General features: G+C 44.7%; 2 protein-coding genes and 1 long non-coding RNA gene across 5 annotated transcripts; 1 reads left to right on the top strand and 2 right to left on the bottom strand.

Annotated features, from left to right (window-relative positions):
• Window positions 1-1000: 1000 nt before the first annotated feature.
• On the bottom strand, window positions 1001-4138 carry LOC140222538 (uncharacterized). Its single transcript, XR_011898103.1, has 5 exons — window positions 2114-4138; window positions 1843-1999; window positions 1609-1656; window positions 1416-1539; window positions 1001-1308 (listed from the first exon to the last, which is right to left on the bottom strand). It is a non-coding gene; the product is annotated as an uncharacterized lncRNA (long non-coding RNA).
• Window positions 4139-4242: 104 nt separating this feature from the next.
• On the top strand, window positions 4243-11561 carry LOC117852938 (uncharacterized). Of its 3 annotated transcripts, none has more exons than XM_072293381.1 (11): window positions 4243-4682; window positions 4922-5088; window positions 5233-5427; window positions 6221-6382; window positions 6500-6765; window positions 6881-6942; window positions 7059-7297; window positions 7390-7563; window positions 8084-8230; window positions 8358-8528; window positions 11227-11561. In XM_072293381.1, exons 1-11 carry the CDS (start codon window positions 4499-4501, stop codon window positions 11299-11301), a joined length of 1842 nt encoding a protein of 613 aa, XP_072149482.1. In that variant the 5' UTR covers window positions 4243-4498; the 3' UTR covers window positions 11302-11561. The 3 variants fall into 3 exon arrangements, with proteins under 3 accessions (XP_072149482.1, XP_072149483.1, XP_072149484.1); XM_072293382.1 differs by having other exon boundaries at window positions 7062-7297; XM_072293383.1 differs by lacking the exon at window positions 11227-11561 and adding an exon at window positions 9178-9651 and having other exon boundaries at window positions 4278-4682.
• Window positions 11562-12029: 468 nt separating this feature from the next.
• LOC117852941 (uncharacterized) lies at window positions 12030-22725 on the bottom strand. Its single transcript, XM_034735255.2, has 11 exons — window positions 22373-22725; window positions 21921-22201; window positions 21615-21809; window positions 21035-21381; window positions 14770-15061; window positions 14497-14655; window positions 13650-14015; window positions 12948-13013; window positions 12718-12766; window positions 12525-12648; window positions 12030-12415 (listed from the first exon to the last, which is right to left on the bottom strand). Exons 1-11 carry the CDS (start codon window positions 22683-22685, stop codon window positions 12331-12333), a joined length of 2277 nt encoding a protein of 758 aa, XP_034591146.1. The 5' UTR covers window positions 22686-22725; the 3' UTR covers window positions 12030-12330.
• Between the last annotated feature and the right edge of the window lie 889 nt (window positions 22726-23614).

Raw genomic sequence — 23614 nt, forward strand, 5'->3', positions numbered from 1 at the left:
CTGAATTGATTCGCCTGGCCTTCCAGATTGTGCTCCACACGTCTTCATGTCTTGCCTCGCACGCCATGGTTGGGCGGGATCCAGTTGTCAGGTCAGCCAATATTGTGATCGATTGGGATCCATGGGTACCCTTATCCCTCAGGAATGGACCTATAAATTGAATTTTAGATTAATTTTGACTAGTGAGTGATAGTAAAGTGATCATATGTCCCAAACGGTGGTAAATATTATGAGAATATAGAAACCACTAGCAAAGCATTGAGAATAGCAACATCATTAAGGGATCTTTGGCAAGTTTTTTCTTTTAATTGTTTATGGCTTGCGCTTATCTTCAATGGATTTACTATTGATAGGTATGGATTTGGGTAGCTTGGCTAATTTTCATACTAATTTGCTACTGTTATGTATAAATGGTTGGATAACGTGCCTCGTTTTCTTGTCTATTGTCTATTATGTGCATATATCAAGAAGCTTTGGGTTTTAATTATAGAGAGAGGCCCAGCCAGTCCCATGGTAGTGATTGGGTCAACATTGTTTGCTCTAATTATAGAGAGAGGCCCATGGTAGCTCAACAGTAGCAACTAGCAAGAGAGGAGGTCAGGTTAGGTATGCCAATTCGTGGCATGACCCGAAATGGCAGGGCAAGACTCCAAGGCAAGGTCAATCTTTGCCTTTGTTTGGCAAGCTGACAACTGACAGGCCGTACGGTGGATGTCGGCAGGCACCACGCACGACCAAGGAGGAGAGGACCCGAGGTGTCAGCGTCAGCGGACTGTCCTCCCCTCCTGACCCCCATGGGTTCCTGGGCCTTCCTATGCTCCTCCCACAGTCCACCTTTTTTGGCTGCCACTGCACCAGCAGCAGATGCCCGGGCCCAAGGGCCAGCCACACATAAACATAACACATGCTCATCCGTCCCTAAATTTGACTGGATTTGCAGAAAATATGTGCACCATTTGTACCTTCAAATAAATTTATTAAAAAACTAGATTCAAATGTCTATCTAATGATATTAATTTTATATCATAAATATTAATATATTTTATATATATTTAGTCAAAGTTGTTTCTCGGGAAGCGAAAATAATGGTTATTTAGGGACGTGAGTATGACATGGGCATGCCGATCAACAAATTCTATCTCATTCTACTGCCAAAGAGAGAGAACAAATGATGAGTTGAATGAATCCAAGTTCCTTCCCATCCCATTCATCTTCCGTCACATTCACAGTGAAGCCATCTTTGGAGTCATGCCCAGTGCCTTGAGGATAAACGCATAAGTAAATGCATCTTCCTGCAATTTCTCAAACCTGCAATCGCAGACAACAACCATCTTACTACTCTGCTTCATCTCTACTAGTACATCGTATGCTAGCACTACCAGAACCAACAAATCAAACCAGCTGCTTTACTTTACCTTCCCGACTTGGAGAAGTGCCCAGCACCCAGCTCGCACTTGAACAACAAAAGATTGCCGTCCGTCTTGAGATCCCGCAGCTTCGCCACGTACTTTGCAGGTTCAGAGTACATCACGCGAGGATCTGATCACCAACCCAACCAGTCTCAGCTACCTACTAGTGACTTGGAATGCAAATGACAGAGACACCTACCATTTAAGCCAGCCGTGACAAGAATGTTGGGATACTCTTCGCTGCCACCTGTAGCATGGACAAACAAACGCCAAACCCCGATGAGCTTTTAATATGCAGCCAATTCGAAATGGAATTCATGCTTGTGGGAGAAATAATATCAGAAGCAAGAACAGTAAAGATGAACAGAAATAAAAATACTAGCTTGATTGGCAGAACACATTTTTATTACAGAATAGTAAACACACGACATACCTCGTAGGAGCCATAGCCATATAGCAGCATTGGGTCTGAGCGATCAAGCTTCACAAGATCTTTTCTGTACAGAACGGGCATCGGGATCTGAGTGATCGGCAGCAGCAGCCCATTTCCTTTCTGTTACATAATTTGATGCGTCAAATCCACCTAAAACCTATGGACATTTAGAAGATCAAATCACAACGGGTTTATAGAAGTAAATAAAAAGAAATCAATCCTGGTCAGAATACCAAATATTTATATAAACCTATTGCAACTTATAGCTTACGGGTTTAATCTTCTTCAGCACTGACACCCCTGAATCCATATCATAGTCGTAAACAGAGGGCGGGGTCCTCATTGAGCTATAATGAAAACGAATAACAGATGAATGAAACTCAGACTCCTCAGGATCCACAGCATATGTTGGATCAATAAAATCAATTGTTCGACCTCCCTGAAGTTGTCCAATTGACTCTCCAATAGCAGGTAGCCGATATACGGTTACTTTGGGTAGGTCATTCTCACGCTCATATACAGCAATATGGTTGTCCATTTTAGGTTGCTTACCCAACAGGTAGTTTAAGAAAATCTCCAAAAGTCCAAACAGCATGGAAAAGAGAAGGAAATTTTAAGTAGTAGAATTCAACAACATTAGATTTTACTTTGTCATATTAAATTCAGTAAAGTGTAGGAATCTGAGCAGACATGAATCTATATTCTAATATCAATTATGAAAAATTGCTCTCATACTACCAGGCCTATGATGCATACTATCAGGGTGACCTGGACTCCCAGCAAGTTCAGCTCAACTGCAAAATCTTACTTCATTTCAGTTTTCATTGAAACCTTTTCAGCTTCTCAACAGATATAGCATTTTCTTGCTAAATAATCTATAGTTGATATGTTGCTAAATAATTTTGATAACTTGTGTAGCAACCATTACAGTAATAAAATTCATGGCCTGATCCATCTATGGTTTGTACAACTTAAGACTCCATAAAAAATTCAGTCCAACAGTGCACACTATTTGTAAATTGTAACTCAAGCAACCTTCTTGGACAACAGCACACCTAGATATGAAGAATCGTAATATTTTGCATTGAACCACCATTAACCAATAACCTAGCTTTCTTGGCAGAATGGAATGGACGGGAAGGAATCAGTAAAAGCAAAATAAACCACATTTGGTATTGATTGTACAAGGGAAAGAAGGAAAATGATGTGTCCTAAAATCTAGAAGGCAAATGATTGGGCATTAGTCCTCACAAATACAATGGTTAATGCAGTTCTTGATACCTAAAGCCGCCCATTTACAGATTAAGAGTTGGGAGCCAAAAGTTGAATTTGAAACAAATGCCAGTGCTTTGTAGGCTTGAAACCAAAATTCATAAAATAAATAAGGATTGGAGAGCCTAAAGCTGATATGAAACAAATACCACTGCATGTACCCCTGAAACCAAAAGTCACAAAATAAACTGCATGTAGTCCTGATTATATGTTTGTTTGAAAATTAACTTTTCCACCTCTAACATGGAACCTGCATGTTATCTACCATGTTAAGATACATTGCATGGGCACAAGTACAATAAGTGGCCTCAATAACAAGAAGATTGGCTCAAGAATCAAGATTAATATATCATCACTGATTGCTATAGAAAGTTGGCGAGCAAAAGGCCAAAGTCTCCTAACTGCAAATCTTAAAGAAATATTGTCGAGAAATTAACATGCACAAAATAAAGAAGTCCAGAATTCCCATATTCAGAATATGAGAGCATAAAAAAGTATTTCCAGTAGGTCTAACTATGGTTCAAATCTTCAATATGCTAGCACTTGTGATATGGTCTGAAGAATGCGCTACCAATGTTCCCGGCCTCTTATTCTCTAGCAAGCCAGCTCCTCCCAAATAAACACATAGTAGCATCATTCTTCCTTCACACCTCTATTCTCCCTCTGCCTCCACCGAGCAAGCAATCCTCAATAGCTAGCAACCTGGCAACCAGTTTCTTCTTTTTGTTCCTCCAAATTACCAAGCAACAGATCAAATATAATCAGCAGCCGACCCGCAGCGTATGTACGGGGCGGTGCCGCCGTCGCTCAGCCAGTTTGACGCTGCGGGGGACCCGTTCCTGGCGGCGCCACCGCCCGGGGTGGTCGACGACGCGGCGAGGTAGGGCGAGAGGAGGTCGCGATGGGGCAGCGGCTGGCACGAGCATCCCCACAGCGGTGACCCGGAAAGCAGGCAGAGGCGTGGCACGGTGGTGCAGCTCGACGCTCGTCCCCACCACGGCGGCCACGCTCCCGGCCCTCATCCTCCTCTCCGCCGCCCACACCGAAGCGCAGCCACGGCGGGGTCGTGGACCCGTGTGGAGCACGGGGGCGAGGCGGACCGCCGGGGAGCCGCCGAGCCGGAGGGTCGTGGGGTGCGGCGGCGGAGGGGAAGGATGTGAGGGGCAGCGGCAGCGGGGAAGGGGAGAGGCGAGAGGCACGAATCGATGGTAGGGCGGGAAAATGTTTCTGTAGGGCGCGCGGTCGCCGCTTCTGTCGCCTCTTTGCGTTTTTTAGGAGTATAGATAGAGTCCGTTACCCATCCTGCCATCCGCGGTTAGGAACCCTAGATCGGATCGGAGTTGTTGTAGTCGGAGGCGGCGCAACTTCGGGCCGGAATGCGATCATGAACGGCCGGAGCACCCCTTCTGCGGACGGCCTCGGGCTCGTGGAGAAGCAGATGGAGCGCAAGCGCAGGAAAGAGATCAAGGAAAGGGAGATTGTTGAGAGTCAAATCGAAGGGATGGAGATGGTGGAGGAGGAGTATGGTATAAAGCAGATGCCGCCGACAGACGTTGTCAAGTACCATGGTAGGATTTGATCCAGAGATTAGGATTTGTTCGTTATTACTGAAATCTTACTTTGTTCTACGCGATGATGTGCTATTTTTTTTCTTCATGCTACCGCCTTTCTGTTTAATTATATGCCACCTATTCCAGTAACCCTGGCTATTTGCTCGTCATTTTTGTCCATGTATCTGTTCTACAAACATACTTTTCTCATGATTTCTTTTCTCGTCAGTAATGGTACTTTTTACTTGTTTCGAAAGATCTCTTGGAAAAAACATGGGGATGGGACAGGCTGCTACCATACAAGTGCGTGTCGTGGTCTGACTATAGCAAGTACCTCCAAGAGTATTACCGTCGCAATGCTGGTCAGCTCGTTCCTGGTGCTGCACCTGCTACGGGTAGCAGAATAGCTGCTCTTGCTGATATTGTAAGTAACCCCCTGCCCCTTTATTAAACCACCCAATCATATCCTGCTCCTACTTTTTTTCACGCTTGTCTTCTTTGCTAAATTTGTCTTGTTTGCCAACTTAAACTGCGATGATTGATGCTGCAACTGTCTGGTTTCAAGCAGTGTCTCAAGAAGGAGGAGCAACTCGCATCTGAGTGGAAAAGCCGAATGAAATCTAAAGTGGATATGATGTTACCGAGCAAAACGATCATTCTGAGTTGCCTGATCCGTGAGCGTGCACATTCAGTCATCTGCACAGCTGGGGGCAATTTTTCTGATGGGGGCAATTTTTCTGATGTTTTCTCTGCCGCTTTGTTGGTACGCTCCTCACCTGCCCCTAACAAACCAAACAAAACATTTTCTTGAATTTGACTGATAAGTGACGCATTATCCTCTCTCTGCATCATATTTACATTTACATAATGTTTGCTGCAATGAGCTGGATTGGAAAGGGGGAAAAAAACCTATTTGGAGTTGTTTTTTTTAAAAAAAGAACCCTTCTGTCCGAAACTATATTGAACCTTTCCTAGAAAACTAGTTCCAATTATTGTCACAGCATAGTCGGTCTAGTGGCCACAGTGGTCTCATCTCAATCTTGAAAACACTACCATGCTTTAATAATTTGGGCAGTTGTACAAACTATGATCTGCATATTGTAATCACCAACAAACCTCAATACGAAGTGCAAATTAATGGCATGTTTTAGTGTTTGCAGTTTTGACTACACAGTTTTCTTTTAGTGAAGTTTAAATCCGGAGCCTGGATTTATCTAACATTTGGTTTTATTTTAGTCAAATATTGCTAAAGTATCTGTGTACTGTGTAGGAGTAGCTGCAAGTTAGTAAACGTGGCCTTGGTCTTCAATGCTTATTGGTATTATCCATGTCGGTAGCTTGACTGGCACAAATCCAACTTTCTGCATATACCTTCATTAGAATAGTTGGAATATTTTGGTAGCATATAAAAAATAAGGCCAGGCTAGGAGGACCTTGGGGCCTTTATATAAAGACGAAATTGGCACCCAAATTCGACTAGACGAGTTGGATGGTATAAGGATAATCTTGTTTGACTTCTTTCCGTATCTATACTAATGCAAAGAATGGGTTTCTAGTGTATTTCGAAGGAGGCTGACCTGACGTGTGAGTTGCTGAGGCGTGGCGCTAGTCCCAGTGATGAATACTTAATCAACCAGGGCAGCGAGATACGCATGTGTTCGTTGAGCCTTATGAACTGCACTTCGTGCCTTTCTGTCGCTGCCGCCGCTGCCATGTTGGTATGTGCTTGCCTGCAAAAACTCGCTTAATATCAGTAATTCATCTATCTGTTTCTTTTGGTTTTACCACTAACTTATGGGCACTAACTGCAAAGTGATGGGTGGCTTCAATTTAAGGGTGCCGCAAAGGAGGCTGAACGAATACTTCGGTGGATGAGTGAAAATAACATGCTTCTTGACATCGATGACGATGAGATACCTGAGGAGCTTAACCATAGCCGCATAATACGGATCCGAACCTTGTATGCTATGATTGACATACTATTAAAGTCTTCTTTTGCTGCTGCTGGGAACAAGATTGATAAGGAAGAATCTGCTAGTATTAATGGTCCTGGCGGTGATGGGAATGGCATTGCTGCTGATGAAGCAGCAAATATCACAGGGTATGGATGTTCCATATGCTTTTCTTCTTTCATGATGCAGCTACATATGGTCTAAGAGGATTAGTTTGTTGCTTCTTGATGATATGCTTTGTGATACTATATTCTTACTGTACAGGGGTGGCATTCCAGACGTATTAAAGCCTCAAGTTCAGAAAAAGATCAAAGATTCTAAAAAGAGTAAGACGCAGAGAATCTAATCACAACAATTCTGATTAGTGATTACTATGAGTATTTCATATTTCTCATGCATATGCTTCATATGTAATTTTATTTTGGGTATTATTTACTTTCAGAAGATTTTCTGGAGAAACTATGGGGGTGGGAAAGGCTGGTTCCATTCTTCAGTTCCATTGAGTGGTCTGACTATTGCAACTACCTTGAGGAGTATTACCGCCGCAATGCTTTGAAGTTTGTTGCAGAAGCTGCTGCCAGCCAGAATCCTGATTGGCTGTTGGGTCCTGCTGCCAGCCAGAATCCTGATTGGCTGTTGGGTCCTGCTGCCCGAGCTGTTATTGCTGATGTTGCCAAATCTGTAAGTAATCTTCCTGCTTCATTGCTAAACCATCGATTTTCTAACTGAAACTGTATACACGAACTGATTGCAAAATGACAATTTTCAATTAGTGTCTCGAGATGGAGGATGAACTTATGTTCGAGTGGAAGATTCATGTGAAACATTGGCCGGACGAGATCTTACCAGTCAACAATTTCATTCAAAGTAGCATTATCAAGGAGCGTGCACTCTCACTCTGCAGTACAGGGGACAAATTTTCTGTTCCTTCCATCATTGCTTTTGTGGTATGTGCCTCGCTTTGCTCAAACAAGACTATAATACTATTTCCTTGGCAGTGTTTGAATTTTGGCCGCTGCAAAAAGTGGTGTGAATTGTGATAATCAGTGACCACTATATGACCTGCAAAGGAATTAATTGCAAGTTTTAAGGTTTCCAGTTAGCAAGTTGACAAGCAGCATATCTAGCAATAGACAGTCAACCAGCATTCTTTAATCTTGATCGCATGTCAAAAAAAATGTTACCCTTTAAGGCTTGAATTGTGAGTTTTTTGTTGCTATTTTAATCAAGTTTGGCAAACATAATACTAACTGGTGCACTTTAGGAGTGATTGCACAATATTAAGTGTGGCCTCATGAACCCTAGTCGCACATGCTTACTGTTTCACGTGTTTTCCGTGTGGATAGCTTGGACTTTCTATCCAACTTAGCACATACGCCTTCAGTAAAGTAGCAGTGATTCTTTGGGTAGCATATAGAGTATTGAGTTTTTATGATCTTTTGACTAATGCAAGACATTGGTTTCAAGTGTATCACAAAGGAGGCTGACCTGATGCGTGAGCTGCTGAAGCGTGGTGCTAAGCCTACTGATGACATGATCCAGCAGAGCAGTGTGATCCGTATGTGCGCCTTAGGCTTTGTGAACCTCAAAATTGCTTCTGCTGCTGCATTGGTGGTATGTGTCTGCCTGCATCATGCCTCTTGCTAAAATTTGCTGAATCTTAACAAGCACATCAATTTCTTTCTGTAAATTACCAACTCATTGGCACTAACTACAAGATGATGGATGGTTTCAATTCAAGGGTATTGCAAAGGAGGCCAAAACGATGTGTGATTGGATGAAGAGAGAGAACAGGGTTGTTGCCTTCAGCATGTCTGCTCCTAGTGAGCTTGAGGAGGCCCGCTTGATCCGGATCAGAACCTTGGATTTTATGATCAGCATGTTGCAAGAGTCTTCCTTTCCTTCCTCCGAGGTTTGTGGAAAGGGTGATAAAATTCTGTTGATGTAGAATTTATTTTGGCTGCTGCATTTTGTACTAGTCATTTGGAATTAAGGTGATGTTGTCATGAAATGCTACTTAGCATCAGGATTAACCAGCTGCCACCCCTTTATTTGAAAGAAATATATGCTTAGTGCTCTTAGCATCTTTTAAATGATCATCATGGTTGAAAGAACAGTACTTTTTTTTTTCTTCATCTCGATAGATGCACATAATTGCCTGCCTTTCTGATTAAACAAAACAACCACCACAACATAGCGTCATGCTCAATGTTTTCTGTTTTTGTCGTCTTAATTTCATTCATTGCCTTCATTCTTAGTCTGGTATGTAAGAGCAAAAACAAAAAAACATTTATCAAGTTCTTATTGTCCTAACTTTGATTAACTCAAGATGTAGACAGGGTAATGGCAAAATGGATGGATATCATATATTTATTTTATTTTTCTTACCTGGCCCTGCAGTCTTGTTTCTTAGTCGATTAGTAAAACAACAATCTTACTCAAGATAAAAGCATTTATCTACTGTTCTGTTGACAATTGCAATGTAATCATACTTTTTTTTTACCCCACTGTCGGTTTTAGGAAAGCTTGCCTAATCGATCATGCTATTCTTTCTACTGTAGATGCTTTGATGATGCAATGGCACATGTCTAGAAGAAAAGAATTGAGGACCTCTAATACACTAGCCTAACTATATGTCGTTGTTTGCTTTGATTGACATATTGTGAGCCAATCAAATCGTACTACCAATGTGCTACTGGCCTACTGCTTGCTATATAACTATCTCCAACAACGGCAAGACCCATTCTACAGGCAAATGGTTGGATATCTATCCAACAACAAGACCTAAAAGAGAACCCTTTATGCAAATAGGTCTTCAGGAGAGAGGATACTTAGATTTAGGTTATGCCTCTCCTGGCATCTCTTGTATAGGAGGCCGATAGTATAGGTATTGTATTAGAGACCGGTACAGTACTATCGGAGACCTATTTTGGGTAGGAGTGTGCTAGATGTTAATTTGTTGCTCCATTTTATATTCAGTGATGTACTGCACGTGCAGTAAGTCACATCCGGAACGCTGACTGACATGTTGCATATGTGGGCCTCACATGTCAGTGATGACGTGCAGTACGTCACGGAATCCTGCTTCGTCCGATTGGGTGCGGACCAGTAGTGGACAACTAGACATGCACATGGCCGGTTACGTGTTTCTTAAAAAATCCAGTAAACAATTTTTTTTAAATGGGGCATGCACATGATACATATTTTTTTTAAAAAAAATAGTGATATAATTCAAAGTCCAAATCACATGTATTCATGATTGTTAGAAGTGATTTGAGAGAACTGTCTATCTCTGAGGATATATTTATACGAGTGAAGGGTTGTCTCGAAGAGACACGACTGCTCCAAAATAAACCACTGAACAGACACGACTGTTCTCAAAGGACATGCTCTTTGGGAGTAAAACTAACTATCTAATCCTATCCACTAATCTTGTGTTTGAATGCATGAGATCACTTCGTGAAAAGGCGTCTGTTGGTGAAGAGGCGTTGTTTCACAAAACTTACCCTTGATCGAATCTTCCTTGACATCAATGTAGCTGTGAGCCTGTGATTAGCTGCTGAAATTCCTCAAAAAACCCCATGGAAAACATCTGAGGAATATATGGATATGCCATAAAAACTCCTTTAAGCCTTACTGAAAAATAAGAAGAAATAGTATCTTTATGGTGATTTAAATAAACCACTATGTCATTGGTATCCCACTAAGAACCGCAGTGAGGAAAAAAATATTGCAGATACGACATAAAAATAACTCCCAAAAAACCTTTTGGAAAAATATGAGGAGCGATATAAAGTGATATGCCGCTAAAACTCCTGCAAAACCCAGTGGAAAAATCAGGAGAAAATGTGACGACATATTACTGTTATTGCCTTTTAGATAACTCACATGAAAAATCTTTTAGGAAAAACCATGGATGAGTTTTGAGGGCAACATGTGTCTTTGATATTTCCCATAAAAACCCCGATGGGAAAAATAGAAAATATGACACATTCTTGTATCGATATTGTCTCATTAAAAACCTTTTATGAGAAACCTTTGTGAGAAAAACCCATAGAGGGAAAATGAGTACAACATGATGTTTGAACAGGTTATAATCCAGGAGAAAACTCCCTCTGAACCTTGCAACTCTCAAAGTCATTGAATGCCAAGTCCATAAAATGTGGATGTAGGTAGTGACTTAGTGAGTGAATTTGCAAAATTAGCGCAAGACTACTTTTGCAAGATATTTATTTCCTAACATGTTGTAATTTATGGGATAAAACATTTTTTGGGCAATATATTTAATCTTGACAATACAAGCAACCTTATCTTTGTAGATAATGGTTGGTGATCCTATGGAATCACATTTGATCACTCTATGAAGTAATGCATAGGATGCTTCAAAATGAGAGGTGAAAGTAACCATTGGAGTCAAATTTGATGACTCGTGTGAGGAGACTCTACCACAATAAAATCAGTATGTGATCTGGCGTGAGGGATTAAATAGTCAGTATCTTGATATCCCACTTAGGTCGTGCCTTAATTTATTTGATAATAAATTAAAGTCCTTTATTACCATATGAATATCTATGGATATGCTTTTTGACTTCCACTTTTCAATGTTGTAGAAGTTGCGCTATTTTCTGCTAGCAAGGTATTTGCAAATGCAATATCAGGCATGTCACTATTTGCAAGATACATGAGCGCTTTCATGGCACCAAGGTTGTCATCCTAGGGTCTAAATGGATAGGAGTCCATATCTAGGGATTGAATAACTGGATATGATGTCCAATATTATTTGGATATTGATAGGCAATATCAGTTGGATATTGGTATACTGATGTATGTGCTTAAGTTGGATATTGGTATACTGATGTATGTGCTTAAGTTAAGACTTAAGCGTAATTTGGTTTTACCCAAATATCTCATCTAAAATTCCATCTTGAAGGCCAACTCCACATAATGGAAATTGTAGCTAAAATGATTGCTTAATTATTTCTATATCTTGATGATATTAAAATAATCAATGTGTTGAGATGATAGGGAATCCAATTTGGGATTTCTTTACAAACACATGACACAATCATGATTAGAGTAATCTTTCTATAGAAGTAACTCAATTAATAAGTTGTACCACAATCAACTTAACTGTTTCAAATCATATTGTGACCTGAATTGTAAACAATGTAAGTTGCGATTTGTATTTGGATTTAGAATGTGAAGTCCATTGGGACTCATACGTCCGAATCTATCAAATTCATTTGATCTGCCAATGATTGAATTTAGTAGCATAATTTTCACACATACCATTGGGTGTGTTATGCTAGGTCTGTACGTGAAACCATATGCTACAAGCTCTCATTGTTCACCACCTTGCTTCTGAAAAGAAACTATGTGAGTGAAGACATTACTATGGTAATACTTCTCATCATTGAACAAGAGCAATCTCCTTTATTGCTACCTTTTAATTTGACCCAATTTAAGTGTGAAGACACTCTGCCTAGGACTTTTGGTCTAGATCCAGCAAAGTGAAGAGCAATCTTCGAGGAGTATATTCATATGAGTCTATGTTTTGTAATTAGTCTATATTTAATACTCCTAATTAGTATCTAAACATTCAATTCAATGTAATAAGGACTGAACTTTAGTCCGTGGACTAAACTTTAGTCCGTGAAACCAAACATCCTCTGAATGAATCCAAGTTCCCATCCCATTCATCTTTGGAGTCACATTCATACTGAAGCCATCTTTGGAGTCATGCCCAGTGCCTTGAGGATAAACGCATAAGTAAACGCATCTTCCTGCAATTTCTCAAACCTGCAATCACAGGCAACAACCACCTTATTGCTCTGCTTCATAATCTCTACAAGTACATCGTATGCTAGCACTGCCAGAACCAACAAACAAAACAGCTGCTTTACTTTACCTTCCCGACTTGGAGAAGTGCCCAGCACCCAGTTCGCACTTGAACAACAAAAGATTGCCGTCTGTCTTGAGATCCCGCAGCTTGGCCACGTACTTCGCAGGTTCAGAGTACATCACGCGAGGATCTGATCACCAACCCAACCAGTCAGCTACCTACTAGTGACACTTGGAATGCAAATGGCAGAGGCACCTACCATTTAAGCCAGCCGTGACAAGAATGTTGGGATACTCTTGTGCTGCCACCTGTAGCGTGGATAAACAAACACCAAACCCCGATGAGCTTTTAATTTGCAGCCAATTCGAAATGGAATTCATGCTTGTGGGAGAAATAACATCAGAAGCAAGAACAGTAAAGATGAACAGAAATAAAAATACTAGCTTGATTAGTAAATACGCCTAGGGAGGCACAGACATCACTACTTACATTGTCAACAGGAGAATATGATTTCATGTAGTAGTAGTATTCTTCTTTTCTCGGATCACCCCACTCCTGAACCGAGGATAGGAAACACAAATCGATAAGAACAGAAGCAAGTAGACGACTATAACAGAATGGACAAGTGTGCTAACAGCTCGAATAAAACATGCCAATTGCAATTGACATGGTACAAGTTTCAAAACATCACTATCATGCAAGCGCCAACTATTCCATCCCTACCCTCAGGCACAAAGCATAATGAAATAAAACAATGGTTCAAAAATTATAATTGTTCAGATTATAAGCGAATCTATAATAGCTATTATAACAAGGAATCACTGTAGCCTAGCCCTGAGATCTGCTCAAGCCTAACGCACGTATATTTGCCTAAGTATCTAGCCCCAGTATGCACTGTGGCCCAACTGCTGTGCTCAATGTGAACTAAAGCTTAAACCTGATCCCAGCTGCACAAGAAAGGTTGCATTGCTTAAACGTTTGGATGGATATCAGTTGGTATTGATTTGATGTGGTGGTACCCAAGTGTGAATGAAATGTTGGGGAATGGACAAAAGGGCACCAAAGAACATTTCCAGAAAGTATCTCTACGCATTATTTGTGCTAATTATAAAATGGCAATAAACATGATAGTGAGACATGGGGAAAAAATAATGGCATAAAAAGCATCTGAACTGAAGAGGAAATGGATACCTCCCATTCAGCTGTTGTCAGTGGGATAGTTGGATCAAGCATAGTTGTGACAACATCAACAAAAGGGACTCCGGCAACAGCAGCCTTGAATAAGTCAGGCCTCATATTTAGGACAGCACCCATCAGTAGGCCACCTGCACTTCTTCCATTGATGCAAAGCTTTTCCTTGGAACAGTATTTGTTTTTTATCAAGTGCTCGGCACAATCAATGAAATCAGTAAAAGTATTCTTCTTCTTCAAAAGCTTCCCATCCTCATACCACTTCCGGCCCATTTCACCACCACCACGAATATGAGCTATCACATATATAAAACCCCTATCTACCAGAGATAATCTGGATCCTCTGAATGTCGGGTCGATGCAAATCTGCAACCATAGCAAAATGGGGAAATAAGGGCATGGTTAACTCAATGCCATTCTGCTACTTACTGCTGAAACCTAGAATCATCATAGTCTCAATGCCAAGTTGCCAAATTTTATCAGTTGCTACTTGCTAGACATTGATTTAGAGACTAGAATTCTGACCCCATTTTGCTGGTAATTCATTACTGGGTCCTGACAAGGAATCTTTATGACATCAAATTATCGAAGTATACCATTCAGCGAGGAAACACTAGACTAACTGAATGGTTAAGAACAGTTATCACTTCAAAATGACAATGAATAACAGTAAATGAATATATGATGCCACATTAGCAAATAATACATAACATTCCAAATGAATCATTTGCATCCCAAGATGACCCAAGGATGTGGACATGAACTGCATGCCAATCTGAAGAGTTGTTCAAGGCATTCAAAATGGCACAACACATTTTTATTACAGAATAGTAAACACACGACATACCTCGTAGGAGCCATAGCCATATAGCAGCATTGGGTCTGAGCCATCAAGCTTCACAAGATCTTTTCTGTACAGAACGGACATCGGGATCTGAGTGCCATCGGCAGCAGCAGCCCATTTCCTTTCTGTTACATAATTTGATGCGTCAAATCCACCTAAAACCTATGGACATTTAGAAGATCAAATCACAACGGGTTTATAGAAGTAAATAAAAAGAAATCAATCCTGGTCAGAATACCAAATATTTATATAAACCTATTGCAACTTATAGCTTACGGGTTTAATCTTCTTCAGCACTGACACCCCTGAATCCATATCATAGTCGTAAACAGAGGGCGGGGTCCTCATTGAGCTATAATGAAAACGAAGAACAGATGAATGAAACTCAGACTCCTCAGGATCCACAGCATATGTTGGATCAATAAAATCAATTGTTCGACCTCCCTGAAGTTGTCCAATTGACTCTCCAATAGCAGGTAGCCGATATACGGTTACTTTGGGTAGGCCATTCTCACGCTCATATACAGCAATATGGTTGTCAAAGAGCTGGACTTCCTGTATTTTCACACTGAAGGGTAGTATCAGTTTTGATGCAACAGTGACGTGTTATACACTTTTGTTATCAATGGGCATCAATAAAATTTGCAAACATGTAAAGTTCCTGATGGATAACTTAACTAGTAGGTTCATCAAATTTTGTATTAGCTGCAGTTTCAACGAACCATTGTATATCACTGCCAGAGCATCAAGCCTCTTACATAGAAACAAAACCCAGGGCCAGGAAGCAGTGGTAAGTAAATCTAAATCTTTGGCAGCCATCCTATCAAAGATCCAATATTCTCAAAGATCGAATATTCTAAAACTGACATATTCCATAGATAAACTTGATATGATAAAACCAAACTAAATGCAAGCTGATTTGATCTCAATTCTTCATAAGCTTAAACTGGATGGAACCCATAAGTTTCCCATGCTGTAGCTGGCAACACACATAGTATTAATCAATAGCAAGCAATGCCACTACAAGAATGCATCTGAACTTTCAAAGAGGAAAAGGTCTAAGTTGCAGCTGTAAAGTATCCCCCCTGGTTCCAATATTCATTAAGAAAACACAATTAATATCCTAGAAGAAGATTGACAGTGTCAGCGGCACTCCGACGATCACCGACGAGGGCCGCGGGAACACACACACGAACTCTCTGTTTTGTGCTGCGAAAGAACAGGCAGCGTATTTCCCTTGTATTGCTGAATACAAATAGAAGCTAACCAACGACTCCTATACGCACGGCATGCCGCCTTTCGTGAACATGCCATCCCATGTTCAGCTCCACACACCGCGCACACTCTCCTACAGACGCGCTCTGCATGCAACCATGCACTTGAGCTCCTACAGACTCGCTCAGCCAAACAAACTGGTGAGCTTATTTCAACCGTGAACAAGGAAACCGAAAATAGCTTTACAAGCATTGCACAGGATTACTCAACATTTCTCCTCCTAATTCTTGCGCTGTGCTTCAAGCTTGACGACGCCAATGCGATCACGCTGCTCTTGGAACAGAACACGACCCAAAGACTTCGTCAGAACATCTGCTAACTGATCTTTTGTAGAGATCTGGTCCACCACAACTTTGCCCTTCTCAACACAATCTCTGATATAATGAAATTTAGTTTCAATGTGCTTACTTCTATCATGATGGACTGGATTCTTACAGAGGTCAATTGCTGATTTGTTGTCAATCTTCAGAACCGGCACCCCAACCTCCAAACCAAGCAGACTCCTTAGTAGCCGTGCAAGCCACACTCCCTGGCAAGCTGCACCAGATGCAGCAATATACTCTGCTTCACATGTAGAAAGTGCCACCACCTTCTGCTTATTGGAGTGCCAAGTAACAGGGCTGTCTCCTAGACAAAATAACATCCCACTGGTGCTTTTCCTATCATCAATATCCCCAGCATAATCACTATCACTGAACCCTGTTAATTGAACACCAGTACTTCCCTGCTCTCCTACTTTATAGAACAAACCATACTCCAATGTACCACTCACATACCTGATAATGTGTTTCACTACTGCCAAGTGATCTTCATGTGGTTGTTCTAAAAACCGACCTACAAACCCCACTGCAAAGGCAATATCAGGGCGTGTGTTCACCAGATACCGAAGTCCCCCAACTGCACTTCGATATTCAGTTGCATCCGCCAAAGGTGCCTCACTGATTTTACTCAGTTTGAGCCTGGACTCCATTGGTGCTGCACAAGCATTACATCCTGTCAAGCCAGCCTTCTCTACAAGTTTTGCTGCATAAGCAGCTTGTCCAATGCTGATCCCCTCCTTGGTCTGCCTCACCTCCAACCCCAGATAATAAGACAACAGACCTAGATCACTCATCTTGTAAATCTTCATCATTTCTGACTTGAATTCCTTGATGCCTGTGCTTCCTGTGATGATCAGATCATCCACATATACTCCCACAATGAGTGCTGCTCCTCCAGTACCCCTGGTGTAAACACCATGCTCAGCTATATTTTTTCTGAACCCAAGTGATAGAAGGCTGCTATCCAGCTTCATGTTCCACGCTCTTGGCGCCTGCCTCAGGCCATACAAGGCTTTCTCCAGTTTCAACACCTTGTGCTCTTGACCTGCCTTAACAAATCCCTGTGGCTGTACCACATACACCTCTTCACTCAGTATACCATTCAGGAAAGCGCTTTTTACATCCATGTGATGCACTTCCCATCCTTTATGAGCAGCTATAGCCAGCAGCACTCTGACAGACTCCAACCTTGCAACTGGAGCAAAAACTTCATCAAAGTCAATTCCCTGTCTCTGCACATATCCTTTAGCAACCAGCCGTGCTTTGTGCTTCACCACTGCTCCATGCTCATCACGCCTGACTTTGAATACCCATTTCAACCCAATTGGTGAATGTCCTGCAGGCAGATCAACAAGGCTCCATGTCTTGTTTTCTTCAATCGATTTCATTTCCTCCCTCATAGCTTGCTTCCAGCGAGGATCCTGCTCAGCTTCCTTGAATGTTGCCGGCTCCTCCGCACTTGCAAGCATGAGCTCTGCCTGCTCCAAATCTCGTTCTGCTAGTCCCTGCACAGAACTTGGCCCCAGCACATTATCCAGCAATCTGAAACGTACCGGCGCCTCCTCATCATGGTCTGCATCCACGAAGTCTTGCACGTTTGTTGGTGGAGAAGCAAACTCCACCTGCTCGGGTGACATCGGTGTCGCGGCAGCCGCTGGCGTCATAGGCGAATCTGATGCACCCGGCGTCAAAGGCTGCACCGTGGTCGCCGTGCTCGGTGTAGCGGGTGCGGAGCTCCCCTCCACAGGTTCCCCGTCACCAGCCATGTACTCGCCTGCCACCGTGAACACCCTGAAGCCGCCGTCGTGGTACTCTCCGCCTCCATCGTCCTCACGTCCTGCGCTCCAGTCCCATTTCGCCTCTTCGTCGAAGATGACGTCGCACGCCACGTGCACGCGCCGCGCCACCGGGTTGAACACCCGATACGCCTTGGCGCCCGGTTCGTAGCCGAACATCACCATCCTCGTGCTACGATCTTCTAGCTTCTTCAGATGTGGCTTCACGTTCTTCACATGAACGACGCACCCGAAAGTGCGCAGGTGCTCCACCGTGGGCTTCTTGCCATGCCAGGCCTCGTACGGGGTACGGCCGGCCAGGCTCTTCGTCGGCGCCCGGTTCAGCAGGTACACGGCCGTCACCACGGCCTCGCCCCAGAACACCGCCGGCACCGATCTCCCCTTCAGCAAGCTCCTCGCCATCGCCACTACGGTTTGATTGCGGCGTTCGACCACGCCGTTCTGTTGTGGTGAATACGGCGCCGTCAGATGACGCCGCACGCCACGACCTGCACACCATTCACCGAATTCAACAGAGGTGAACTCACCCCCATTGTCAGTGCGCAAGATCTTCAGCTTCTTCCCGGTCTCCGTCTCCACCATGGCTTGCCACCTCTTGATGGCCTCCGACGCCTCGTCCTTGCTGCTTAGCAGAGAGATCCACATGTACCTCGACGCATCGTCCACGAGCAACAGGAAATGGCGTCGCCCTCCTGGCGTCGCAGGTATGATTGGACCGCACAAATCACCGTGAACCAGGTCCAGCTTCTCCTCCGCTCGGTACTTCGCCGCCACCGGGAACGGTGTCCTCCTCTGCTTTGTCGCCACACAGCAATCGCAGAGCTGCTCGACATGCTCGATGCAGGGCAGCCCGCACACCATCTCCTTGCGCGATAGCAGGCGCAGTGCATCGAAATGCAGATGGCCGTACCTCTCGTGCCAGCGCCACGCCTCCTCGCCGCGCAGCGCCACCAGGCACACTGGCTTCACCGCCGTCAGCCGTAGCAGATACAGCCTCGCCGCCGTGCGCTTCACCTTGACCACCAGACGCCGCTGCCGGTCCCAGATCCGGAGCACTCCGTCGTCGATGTGGACGGGGCAGCCTCCCTCGTCCAGCTGGCCGAGGCTCACGATGTTCGCCGTGAGCCGCGGAATGTAGTAGACGTCCGTCAGCCTCTGGTGCTTCCCATTCTTCGCCTGGAAGAGGATGTTCCCGCGGCCGGCGATGTCCGCCACGGATCCATCCCCAAATTTTACCGTGCCCTGAACGCCGGTGTTCAGCTCGGTGAAGACCTCGCGCGCGCCCGTCATGTGATTGGTAGCCCCGGTATCCAGATACCAGAGTCCGGCGTCGCGGTTGGCATCTCCGTCGAGCTGCGCCATCACCTTCTCCTCCACGAGGTGGACTACGGCCGGCGCCGCGTCTCCACCATCGTTGACCGCCGCCGAGGCAAAGAAGAGGGCCGGACCCTCCTCCTCCTCAGCCTCAGCAACGTGGGCCGCCTGGTTCTTGGGCTTGGTCGGGCACTCCCGGGCCCAATGCCCGGTCTTCTTGCAGCGGCGGCATTGATCCGGCCCAACATCGCCGGAAGCCGACGCCGTCTTCGATCCACCGTCCCACGGTGGTCTCGGCCCAGGCTCCTTTCTCCCAGAGCTTGAGCCGTGCCGTCCGCGCCCGCGGCCACGGCCGCGGCCGCCGCCGCCGCCACTGCCGGAGCCGTGGTCCGCCTTCCTCATCCGTGCCGTCCACTGCTCCTGCGTCAGAAGCAGCTTACCGTCGGCACTTGTCGCTGCCGGCGTGTCGTCCTCGGCTTCGCAATCCTCCGCCGCACGCAGCCGTCCGCACACGTCCTCCAGTGACAGCTTGTCGAGATTAGAGGTGATCTCGATTGCGACGGCCGTCTGCCTCAATGCCTTGGGCGCAGCACGCAGCAGCTTCTCGACGGTCCTGCGCGTCGTCACCACTTCGCCGAGGGTCTCCATTGCCGCCACAAGATTCTCCAAGCGCTCGGTGAAATCATCGACAGACTCACCGGGTTTGAACTTCATCGTCTCCAGCTCCTTCCGAAGACGTTGCGCCTTCACCTTCTGCACCGAGTCGTTCCCGATCCGGCGCTCCTTGATGGCCTTCCACGCTTCCAGCGCGGACCCCTTGGCCACCAGCGACGGCACCATCTCCGGTGGTACCCCGCTCGTGATGGCGTCGAGCGCCGCTCGATCCTCCTGGAACGAGACGTCACCCGGCTCGATCGCCTCCCACATGTCGCGCGCCTCCATCTTGAGCTTCATCAGCGCCGCCCACGTCGTGTAGTTCGTCTTGGTGAGCATTGGCCAGTTCGCCGGCCCGGCGTACTCCTTGACGATGCGCACCTTCTCCTCCTTGCTGCTGCCGCCCGCAGCGCCGCCCTTGCCACGGGCGCCCTTCTTCGGAGAGGGTGGCGTGTCATCGTCGCCGGCCATCAGTGCGTAGCGGATCGTGGGGTCTCGGTTCCAACGGCGATACCGCGCCGCGATCGAGTCCAGCCCCTACCGAACCTTGGCTCTGGTACCAATTGTCAGCGGCACTCCGACGATCACCGACGAGGGCCGCGGGAACACACACACGAACTCTCTGTTTTGTGCTGCGAAAGAACAGGCAGCGTATTTCCCTTGTATTGCTGAATACAAATAGAAGCTAACCAACGACTCCTATACGCACGGCATGCCGCCTTTCGTGAACATGCCATCCCATGTTCAGCTCCACACACCGCGCACACTCTCCTACAGACGCGCTCTGCATGCAACCATGCACTTGAGCTCCTACAGACTCGCTCAGCCAAACAAACTGGTGAGCTTATTTCAACCGTGAACAAGGAAACCGAAAATAGCTTTACAAGCATTGCACAGGATTACTCAACAGACAGTCCATGGCACTCACATTGTAAACTCTTTTACTTCTTCTGCTTAATGCAAAGAGATGCAGTTCTCCAGTGTATTCTAAAAAATTACTAGAAGAAGATTGACTTGTGCTATCAAATGGTTATGCAAGGTTTCACAAATCATTCCTCATCAAGAGCAAGTTAACAAAGGGCATCACAACAACACAAACAATGTCCCCAGAAAGTGTGATGCTGGATACATGATTTATGAACCGTAAGAATGATTTCTGAAACTTGTATAACTGGCAAGTACCTTTCTCTATGTGGTAGCAGTACAGTGGTCTCAGCTACATTATCCAATGGGCAAGCAACCAATTCAGAATTGTAGAATTCATCACTTCGCCTCGTAATAAAGAAATGATTCCCACGATGGCTAGCTGTTGTATCAATGCCAGACACACGAGGCGTCAAAACCACAAGTTCCTTGTTCTGTTTGGATGTGTCGAGGTAAAAGATAAAGCTAGTATTTTTGCTTCCAGACTCAACAAATAAATATTTCTTGCTTTCAGAGGCTTGAAGGCCAAGAGAAAATGTGTCATCTTTCTCATGATAGAGACATGCATCGCTTGATTGATCAGACTCTAATTTATGTAGCCATACCTGAAAAGGCCCAAAAAAAAGGAAGATAAAGTATAATTACCACAAACTCCACGAAAATTATGTCACAGTTGATGCTAGCACTAAAACATGGGTACTGCAATATCCAATAACCTACAGGCATGGCAAGTATAACTAAACATTCTTAAAAAATCACCGAAAGTTTCAAATGAAGTCATAAAACAAGACGCGTGCCATGTAGGAGTTAGAAGAAGCGAGAGGAACGAGTGGCATACTTTATCTGGCCGAAGAATGCTATCCATTGTAATGTAAACAAGGTGGTCATCACCAGCCCACTCAATGTCAGAAGTAATTCCTTTAAGTGGTTGCCCAACATATTCTCCACTCTCGGCGTCAATGATATAGACAGTGTAAATTTCATCGCCTTTAGTGTCTTCTGCGTAAGCCACTAGCTTATTGTTGGGACTGACCTGAAACGAACAGTTAGATCATATAGATAGACACAAGGAACATCGAAGTTCGAAGGGGCGTGTGCGTGAGGGAAACAAACATACAGAGAGATATGCTAAAAAAGGGTTTACCTTGAAAGCCCCAATGCTGTAGTAATCGTGGCCCTCAGCTTTCACATTCTCATCCAGAATAATGTGCTCATCAGGAGCATCAGGTCCTGTGGGCATCACATCGTGAACAGTAATTGGAGCATCAGTTGGTACGGGACGCCTACAGTGCTGCACATACTCCTTGCCAGTCAATGTCCTTTCATAGTAGTAGTACTGCCCTTTGCGAAGAGGTGCATCGATATCATCTTCCTTAATCCTTCCTCTGATTTCAGCATATATTTCATCCTCGAGTTGCTTGACATCTGCAAGTGATCCGAGTTAGCATAGCAGGGTAAGCATATCAGGACTGAGACTCCTGGCAACAGTACAGATCGATAGAACTGCCACTCTGATGCATCTGGTCGACACGCTAAAATTAATCCACAGAGGGAAGCGATATGCAAAAGCTCCAAATGCAGTGGCAATGGACTGACCGGACATGACGGCGGCGGTGTAGTCGTTCTCGGCGCGGAGGTGCGCGAGGACGTCGGGATCGGATCGGGAGTCGTCGCGGAGCCAGTAGTAGTTGTCGACGCGTACGTCGCCGTGGTCTACGAGCTGACGCGGCACCTTCTTGGCCACCGGCGGCGGCGCCATCGAGGCGTACGAGTGCGCAGGGGGAGGGCCGCGACAGCACCCGAAGCCGAGGAGGAGGAGGGCGCGGCGGCGCGAGAGCGGGGATGCGGTTGGTGAGATCGCGCGATGCGCACGAGGAGGAAGAAGATGCCTCGGCAACAGCCGCAACATCGCGGCCCTTTTATTTATTTTCCGGGAGTTGGTTTGTTCCGGCTAAGGTTTCGGATTCTCAATCCCGTTCATTTCCTTCGTCTTTTTATTTACTCCTAGCCGGATACGACGCCTATTTCCTGTGTTTGGATGCGAGCTGCTAAACTTAGGAGGGTCACATTGGATATTCGGATACTAATTAGGAGGACTAAACATGAGCTAATTATAAAACTAACTACAGAACCCTATACTAATTCGCGAGACGAATCTATTAAGTCTAATTAATCCATCATTAGCAAATGGTTATTGTAGCACCACATTATCAAATCATGGACTAATTAGGCTTAATAGATTCGTCTCGCGAATTAGACTCCATCTGTGCAATTAATTTTATAATTAGACTATATTTAATACTCCTAATTAGTATCAAACATCCGATATGACAGGTCCTAAAGTTTATGAGGGTGTATCCAAACATCCCTTTCGTCTTTTTATTCTCAAGTGTTTAGGCATTGTCATTTGGATGCAAACATATTATCAAGAGAAGCGAGAGGAAATAGTTTTTTAATGAAGATCTCGATTTTTATCTCTACCTGATATTAAACGAGTAAACTTCTGCCATAATTCTTGATACGTTGCTTCTAAAAAACAGTAATCAAGTTTATGTGTACCATAATTTCCGTACCCGATAATGACTCTGCTTATTATCAAGCTCAGAGATAGTTTTGGACTGGCTTTTGGCGAAGGCAAACAGTTACTGGGCCAGCTTCAGTTCGGCCCGTTTGTCTATCAAGCCCTCTTAACCCCCTCCCGACCCTTCCAGCTCCTTGATCTGAATTTGCGATAGGATTCAACGCGACCGAGACGGCGATGAGGGGAGATGGAGGAGGCAACGCGGAAGGCGCCGTCCGCCGTTCCACGTCTGGGCTACTGGCATGAACAAGTTGTGA

Source organism: Setaria viridis, chromosome 4 (genome assembly GCF_005286985.2).
Source record: "Setaria viridis chromosome 4, Setaria_viridis_v4.0, whole genome shotgun sequence".
In the NCBI taxonomy this organism is placed as follows: Eukaryota; Viridiplantae; Streptophyta; class Magnoliopsida; order Poales; family Poaceae; genus Setaria; species Setaria viridis.

What these genes read in the sequence shown, in the direction of transcription:
- LOC117852938 (XM_072293381.1), top strand. Translation starts at nt 4,499, where the DNA reads ATGAACGGCCGGAGCACCCCTTCTGCGGACGGCCTCGGGCTCGTGGAG. An exon ending in TTTTCTCTGCCGCTTTGTTG is followed by an intron (nt 5,428 to 6,220) that starts GTACGCTCCTCA and finishes ATGGGTTTCTAG; the next exon opens with TGTATTTCGAAGGAGGCTGA. An exon ending in CTTCCTTTCCTTCCTCCGAG is followed by an intron (nt 8,529 to 11,226) that starts GTTTGTGGAAAG and finishes TCAATGTTGTAG; the next exon opens with AAGTTGCGCTATTTTCTGCT.
- LOC117852941 (XM_034735255.2), bottom strand. Translation starts at nt 22,685, where the DNA reads ATGTTGCGGCTGTTGCCGAGGCATCTTCTTCCTCCTCGTGCGCATCGC. An exon ending in CACCGCCGCCGTCATGTCCG is followed by an intron (nt 22,202 to 22,372) that starts GTCAGTCCATTG and finishes GATCACTTGCAG; the next exon opens with ATGTCAAGCAACTCGAGGAT. An exon ending in TGCTGAAGAAGATTAAACCC is followed by an intron (nt 14,656 to 14,769) that starts GTAAGCTATAAG and finishes AAATGTCCATAG; the next exon opens with GTTTTAGGTGGATTTGACGC.